We start from the raw sequence: 7,183 nt of genomic DNA on the forward strand, positions 1-7,183 counted from the left end.
GTGTGCAAACTTCAGCACAAACTTGGCACGAACGATGAAATTGCAAGACTTTACACTGACCTGATGAATTTACGACGGAATGCTAATATAACAAGAATTTATATAGATAAATCAATTTTTTTTTTTTTTTTTTTTTTATTGTTTCGAAAGATTTCTTGATAATCTAATACCGTATCATTGATTCTTAAGAAATGTTCGATACAAGGTGCGCGTAAAATATGCGCTTCCTCTCGTATAAATATTATCTAGAAAATATTCGAACAATGTGTACTTTGCATAAAATATAGTTAATAGGTACTAAAACTTTTTTCACTACATCTATATAAGATTATTTCACACATCTTGTAATGCAACTTATTCATGCGTGCATCGCGGAGTAATAATATTTTTCAAACTGTGATAGTGTGCTTGGATCAATTATTTCTGATTCGAGTAATAATAATGTGAGTATAATTGTGCCCCGGTGTCGTTTCACATTAGTAGCTATTAATTGCTTTCCTCCCCCCGCCGTATTTCATTACGATGGGTGTCATTTATGGCCGCGCGCGGTTGCTGCACTCAAGCGAGAGAAATAACTTGATATTGCGCTTCTGTCGCGATTGGTTGAATCTAACGCCTCTGCAAGTCTAATATATGTTGCAATTCAACTCAACGATAGTAAATGCGGAAAAAGTAAATGTTATATTATAATTTCTTTAAAAGAAAATATGAAAAATAATTTCTAATTTTGTAATTGCATATTTCTTTGTTACATACACATGCAAAGACTTTTAGATGCTATTCGAACGCGAAGAAATATTAAGGTGACTCCATCTCTTGGTCGTCTTATGTAATAACGAAGGAATGCTATATTACAATGAGATGTAGGATATAAAAAAAAGATGATAAAAACAATTTTCTAATAACGTACAATATTTTTTTTTAAGTATTCAAAATACATTTTGAACTTGAGAATGAAATACTAGATTAGCTTGATTATTTTAAGGTTTCAGAGGTATGTTGGGCCAATATTGAGGATTAACGGTATCTTTATATTTGTTTGTTGCAGCTTGCAAAGCAGTTTCCATCGCTAATATTTTTGAACTATCGTCACCGTACAACAAGTCTGCATCCTGTTCCCTAGTACGAACGCTTTCAGCGCTATCAATGATGGGAATTTCTTCTACAAGGTATTCCTCCTTATACGCAATCTCATTAGAATTTTGTTTTTGCTTCAACTGTCTTCTGTGTCTCTCGCTCGTTTCAAAAAATTTTAGCATATCTTCGGTCACATTAAACTCAACATCTTCAATGTCTGATTTGGATCCGATATAGTTTTCTTTCTCTACATCTTTATCGTTATTCTCTTTATAATGATCGTTTTCCTGAATTATTACCGTATTAGGATAGGCACAATGCTGAGCTAAGAATCTCATTTTATTGCGCAACATTTCATTCTCATATTCAAGAGCAAGGCAGCGTGATCTCCACCAGGTTATATTATGTCTGCAAACAGCAATTTATTATACAATTAAATCTTTTGCAAGAAGCTAGTATCTCTCTCTTGTTCTCTATAGATATTTGATTTATAATTATTTTTCTTTAATACTATCTATTGAGTTTTTTAAATAAATTTATAAAGAAAAAAAAACTTGCAGGAAAAAGAGAGAGAGAACGCAGAATAATTGCTATTTGTTTTATAAACTTACCTTTTTTGCCATTCCTGAGCTATTGCATAATTTTTCCAAAAAGTATCAGCCTGCATCGTGCTCGTTCCTAGTGTTTCTTGCGCTTCGAAAGCATTAATATATTCTGGCAAGAGTTCCCAACGCTTTGCGGATTTAACCTCAATTTTAATTCGCTCGTGTAACCATTTTCTCTTCAGGTATCGCTTTTTCTTCCACTTTTTGCGCCGTTTTGTGGCAACAAATTCCATACCTCGAAAATAGAGCCAGTTTACAAAAATTCAGTTAATTTTTTAAAAACTCCAATGTTCAACTCCATCGTGTACATCCTCGTACGAACGCCATAACATCAGTCACGAAACGACGGAATCTGTGATCAAGCCTTTGCTTATTTTATTAATTTTTTTTGCTTTTAAAGAAATTTAGTACATGAAACTTGATATTGCGAGCGGGAGGAAGGAAGGGAATGGATAGATATAGGGAGAATCAATTTTTTAACATATTGATTTTGATTAGAATACACATCCTTATTTCAAAACGTAAACACATTTATTTTTATATAAATGGAAACTTAGCTATTTTATATACTGCACATCTTTCTTTATACTCTATAATTTTTATATTTTATATATAGGAAAACAAAATGATATATTAATGTAAGCCAACGACATTAAACAAATTATTATCTTAAATTAAAATAAGTTGAGAAAGATAAACCAAAAAACAACTCATGATCAAGTTTCCAAAACTGACTAAGCATACAGAAGGTATTTTCTGAAGAAATGTCAAATTAGAGTTTTATAATATTATAATATATAAATTTTTTTTCTAGTGCTTATATCCCAACCCTTTGAACATAGAATAAATTTCTGAAAATGTCCTACTATATATAAAGATATCATAATTCCTCAATATTGGCACAACATGAAAAAAATGCAAAAATATATGAAAGATTAAATAGATGATTTTTATTAGAAATATACAGTAATATGTTGTGAGGTTTTATACAAATCTAAAAAAGAGACTAACTTAAGTGAAAATTATGTATATATAACACTCTTATCAAGATCTGGAGACGTTACCTTTATCCTGTTTCCGCACATTCAAAAGTCGCATTTACAGTGAGACAATTTTTTTTTGCACTGAAATATCTATACATATTTTGCACACACAAACACTATAATAATTGTCTCTCTTTTTGTCTCTCTATACAGTAAATCTTATAAATATCTCAAAATTCAACACACTACTTAATTACTTCTGAGAATGTATCCATTACATTCATTTCTTTATGCTTTAGAATTTCAAGCTTATAATCACAATCAGTCAATCACAATATTTAAAAAAAAGTGCTTCATCTACTATCAATCGAAAAAAAACCTAATTACTGTGCTTAGAAACATGCTATTGTTGTTGTTTTTTCAAAGCATTTTCAAAGCATTGTTTATTTCTTATCTAATTTCGTTGAAAGCCGCGTATGGAAATTATTGTCAATAATATTTTTTGAAATAATATGTATAAGACCTCAAATAAAAACTGTAATAGATATTTGATTCTTTGAATTGAGAGACTTTCAAACAGTTTTCTATTAGTAAATCATTATAAAGCTCCAGTCCAGACCTCACATATACGTCGTATTCAATCCACGTTCGAATGATACTTCATCGTCTCCTAATTTAACATTGGCGCTACTTGAACTATTTCTCCTTGAATTATTAGTTCGAGTACCATTAACTCGGGCATTATTACCAGATGCCTCATCATCGCTTCCGTTCATCGATGTCATTCTATACAATCGCTCTAATCCCATAATTACACGAACATCATCAGGAATCTGATCTTCCATAGCCATAAGCTGATAATAAATACCTTCCGCCTTAGAGATTGTCCAAGGTAACTCAATATGAAGTGATAAATCATTTATATGCTGCAAACAATAACATTATACTATTTTAGAATTTGATAGAGATAATAATTATTGTCATAAAAAAAGCTTTGAAAATTACTTTTAATATTTCTGTAAATCCATAATTATTTTCTATTAAAATATTCTTCTCTGTGTCCAAAATAGCTGCGCATATAAGCAAATGAAAGTTTTTACAAGGTAAATCTGTCCATAATATTTCCCACAATTTTAATATATCGATCGCGCTAAATTCTCGCTTAAAGAGTACCAACAACCATCGAAAGCAAAAAAACATATTGCCGGAATCATGTCTATTTAGATAATATGCCAATTGTGGTTCCGTAGTGCACAATAAAGTATGCAATTGGCATAATTGTGCTTTCATGCCTTTCTGATCCATCTCAAAGTTGGTGCTCTGTTTTAATAAAATAAATGATCCGTTATAATTGAAATTCCATATACTTGAGAGTATTGGCATTGTATACTATTATGCAAAGAATATCAAACTCACCACTTTATCCATGAATCCAACAAAACACCAAAATGCATCAACCTCATTATCCATTAAAAATAAGATAGGACTAAGAAGATCGCTCATACCTTGAACGTATCCTAAATCAAAATTGTACATTACATAGGTCATGAGTATATCATACAGTTGTTCTAAGTGAGGATTATTATCTCCTGCATAATAAGGATGTGTTCGGTCTGTTCTATTTACATCCTTCTCTGAAATAAGATTAAAAGATGTACAATACTTATTACAAAAAATCTAAGATTTTATTTTCGTATATATGGTAACTTAATTGCTTTACCTATCAAACTTTTTCGCTCCCTATAGTCGGAAAATCGACTCTCTTGCGCGGGCGTGAACGTACGCCATTGCAATTTCATCGTGAAATATTCATCAGTCTTTTTCCTTTTTAATTCTAATCTTTCATTATACGTCGATTTCCATGGATAATAATTCAATAGAAATTTCCATATTTCAAATCGTAACGAAGGAAAAATACCCTAATGAATTGTCATATAGCATAAAATTTGTTACATTATATATAAAATATCAATATCAAAAAATATTAGATATATACCCCACGAAAGATGATTTCTTTGATAGCCTCTGGATTAATAATTCTTCCTTCTGGATCTTTACATTTCTCCCATTGTTCTTGTGTCAATGGTGCACCTGAATAAAATTAGAAACTCTTATTTAAATACATAATACATATGCAATTAAAAATTTTATATGTAAGAATTCTATAGAGAGTATTGTGATCTGTCTGTGTTGTTACATATATTAATTAACGTTATATACCACGCGGACATGGTGGTCGCGGAGGTAAATCCACTCCAACTCCAATTACTTCATACTCTTCTCCAGATCCTTCTCCTGATACAGATACAGATACACGTGGATGAGAATCGATTGTAAGAGACTGATTTAACAAATCGGCGACTGCCTCTTCAACAGGCCGTTTGACTGGCTCTTTATACACTATAATATAATAATAATAATAATAATATTATTATTATTATGCATTTTATATATATATAAACATCATTTACATCTACAGTAAATTAGAATATATTGATTTTAGCAAGATATAAATTTATTCACTTACACCAAATATCTGCAAGTTTACTGAAAGCCTCCAATGTTGTTTCATAAGGGCGATTATGTAAGTTTTTTACAAACTTCCATACATAATCAGAAGTATTTTCTTGAAACAGGTCCAACTCGGCGAAGGATTTCTTCAACACATTCTCAACTTCATCCAGAACAAGATACAAGTTCTTATCCGAACGTGATTTTACGAATTTAATAAATCCCTTCAATGAATTAACAAAACTTTCAGCATTACATAGCTGAAAGAAGGCAACATAGGTGGTACCATCTCTCTGCATAAATATAAGTTGTTGTCCACCGTGATTCACTCGAAATGACTTTAAATCGGAGAATAATATTTTAACAGTTCTCGTACGTCCAAGAGAGTCTGGACCTTCCGAGTTTGTACGAGTTCTTCTTGTATGTGTGTCCACTAAGGACCACTCTGGGTCTTGATCTTGACATTCTGATACAACAGAATCTTCTATAGGCTTCCATTCTATACATTTGCCAAAACTCTACAATATAAAAATATATGAGTTTTATAAGATGTATCTATATATATAAATAATATTAATCGCAATAACAAAAGATCTTACATATTGGACAATGTTAAGTGTCCCTGAACTATGAACCTCATCTTCTCTAGCATTTGCTCCACGAAGTACAACGCCTGTATGGATGCAGAGATCCTAATATCAACAAAATAATAACATTCATGTCAAGTAAGAATTTGCAAAGGATTATAATTGCATATTTTATCGAACACCTGTCCTGAATACTGATCTATATAATTAAACATAATTAAACATAATGATTGACAATGACTGTACGTGATAACGAATGCATACCATAATACTGTTCATAAACAGATTGTAAAATGTCAAATTATATTATCAATTCCATGAAGAATAAGAATCATCTACGCATCACGTGACTTTTTCGTATGATTCTCGCGAGACTCCCGATTACGAAAGAACGGATAAGTCACTCGAAATTTGTTCGTAGAACGCTAAAAGCAACTTAACCTCTTCGCCAAACCGAAAAAAGCACGAAACAATAGAGCGTTCTTCCATCAAATCATAGCATGATGCTTTAACGCGATTAATCGAATGCCATTGTTCCGATATTCCCGCGATTATCTCCGATCGTTGAATTTCGCGTGGAACACGCGATGGGATACATGTAGGCGGATGCATTCCGAGAACGTCATCTCTTCTGCAATCACGACAGGCGTGATCGAATTTCCTCTGACCGGCGCATCGTCCTTCGGCAGGACCTCGCCCGATGACCATATCCGGAAAAAGGTCCACTCACCTTTCCCTGTTCCGTAGGCTCGAACATCTCGGGCTTCACGAATTCAATCGTTCTTATCGAAGTCAACTCACTGCACTCACTCTCATCGCAACTATCCCACATCGCGACACTACTTCTGTCTCTGTTCTTTCTCTCGCGTGTTGATTCCCTGTCTTCCTCGCACACACCAATATCGCTATCGCTGCACGGCTTTAATCTGCCTTGTCCGTTGCTCTTTGCGAATTAAAATGGCAAGTAGGGTGTATAGAAATTGAAAGAGAAACTGTAGAAATAAAATTCAAATTCTTCACTTTTCACGTAAACGTATTTGTAAATCACAAAGATTTTATTGGACTAATTTCATCGAAGTTGATTAAAATAAATTTTTTTTCGATAATAAATACAAACAATATTAGACACGTATTAAGATATATTAACATGTGTCCAGGTTTGTAAAATAAATATAACTGCATATTGGCAATGCAGTCTGGTAAAATATCTATCACTCTTGGTTCTTTGTTTAACAAGATAGATTTAAAATTTAGACGCAGCGCGCGCCTACATTATCAAGCGCGCTAAAAGTGCACGATAGCACACATATGACGAATATAAATTTTATTACGTTTCCCATTTTCTGGAAAGGTCTTTCATATACGTAATAATGATATGTCAAATTAAGATATATATATATATATATAAAGAGATACTAAA

The 7,183-nt window shown here is 32.3% G+C and overlaps 2 protein-coding genes across 4 annotated transcripts; both read right to left on the reverse strand.

The window, feature by feature from the left end:
- Positions 1-904: 904 nt before the first annotated feature.
- LOC138932361 (gem-associated protein 8) lies at positions 905-2,055 on the reverse strand. Its single transcript, XM_070294107.1, has 2 exons — positions 1,689-2,055; positions 905-1,485 (listed from the first exon to the last, which is right to left on the reverse strand). The coding sequence occupies exons 1-2, from the start codon at positions 1,913-1,915 to the stop codon at positions 981-983; spliced, it is 732 nt and encodes a 243-aa protein (XP_070150208.1). The 5' UTR covers positions 1,916-2,055; the 3' UTR covers positions 905-980.
- Positions 2,056-2,634: 579 nt separating this feature from the next.
- On the reverse strand, positions 2,635-6,635 carry Tbc1d15-17 (TBC1 domain family member 15/17). 3 transcript variants are annotated; one of them, XM_070294528.1, is made up of 9 exons: positions 6,494-6,635; positions 5,776-5,868; positions 5,193-5,694; positions 4,886-5,065; positions 4,662-4,756; positions 4,386-4,584; positions 4,082-4,299; positions 3,671-3,985; positions 2,635-3,591 (listed from the first exon to the last, which is right to left on the reverse strand). In XM_070294528.1, the coding sequence occupies exons 1-9, from the start codon at positions 6,593-6,595 to the stop codon at positions 3,286-3,288; spliced, it is 2,010 nt and encodes a 669-aa protein (XP_070150629.1). In that variant the 5' UTR covers positions 6,596-6,635; the 3' UTR covers positions 2,635-3,285. The 3 variants fall into 3 exon arrangements, with proteins under 3 accessions (XP_070150629.1, XP_070150628.1, XP_070150630.1); XM_070294527.1 differs by lacking the exon at positions 6,494-6,635 and adding an exon at positions 6,205-6,463; XM_070294529.1 differs by lacking the exon at positions 6,494-6,635 and adding an exon at positions 6,028-6,198.
- Between the last annotated feature and the right edge of the window lie 548 nt (positions 6,636-7,183).

Source organism: Polyergus mexicanus, unplaced genomic scaffold (genome assembly GCF_030449975.1).
Source record: "Polyergus mexicanus isolate NDT 795.1 unplaced genomic scaffold, iyPolMexi1.0 SCAF_4, whole genome shotgun sequence".
Classification (NCBI taxonomy): domain Eukaryota; kingdom Metazoa; phylum Arthropoda; class Insecta; order Hymenoptera; family Formicidae; genus Polyergus; species Polyergus mexicanus.

What these genes read in the sequence shown, in the direction of transcription:
- LOC138932361 (XM_070294107.1), bottom strand. Translation starts at nt 1,915, where the DNA reads ATGGAATTTGTTGCCACAAAACGGCGCAAAAAGTGGAAGAAAAAGCGA. An exon ending in GCTCAGGAATGGCAAAAAAG is followed by an intron (nt 1,486 to 1,688) that starts GTAAGTTTATAA and finishes TGCTGTTTGCAG; the next exon opens with ACATAATATAACCTGGTGGA.
- Tbc1d15-17 (XM_070294527.1), bottom strand. Translation starts at nt 6,375, where the DNA reads ATGCATCCGCCTACATGTATCCCATCGCGTGTTCCACGCGAAATTCAA. An exon ending in TTTTTCGGTTTGGCGAAGAG is followed by an intron (nt 5,869 to 6,204) that starts GTTAAGTTGCTT and finishes TGTTGATATTAG; the next exon opens with GATCTCTGCATCCATACAGG. An exon ending in CACTTAACATTGTCCAATAT is followed by an intron (nt 5,695 to 5,775) that starts GTAAGATCTTTT and finishes TTTATATTGTAG; the next exon opens with AGTTTTGGCAAATGTATAGA.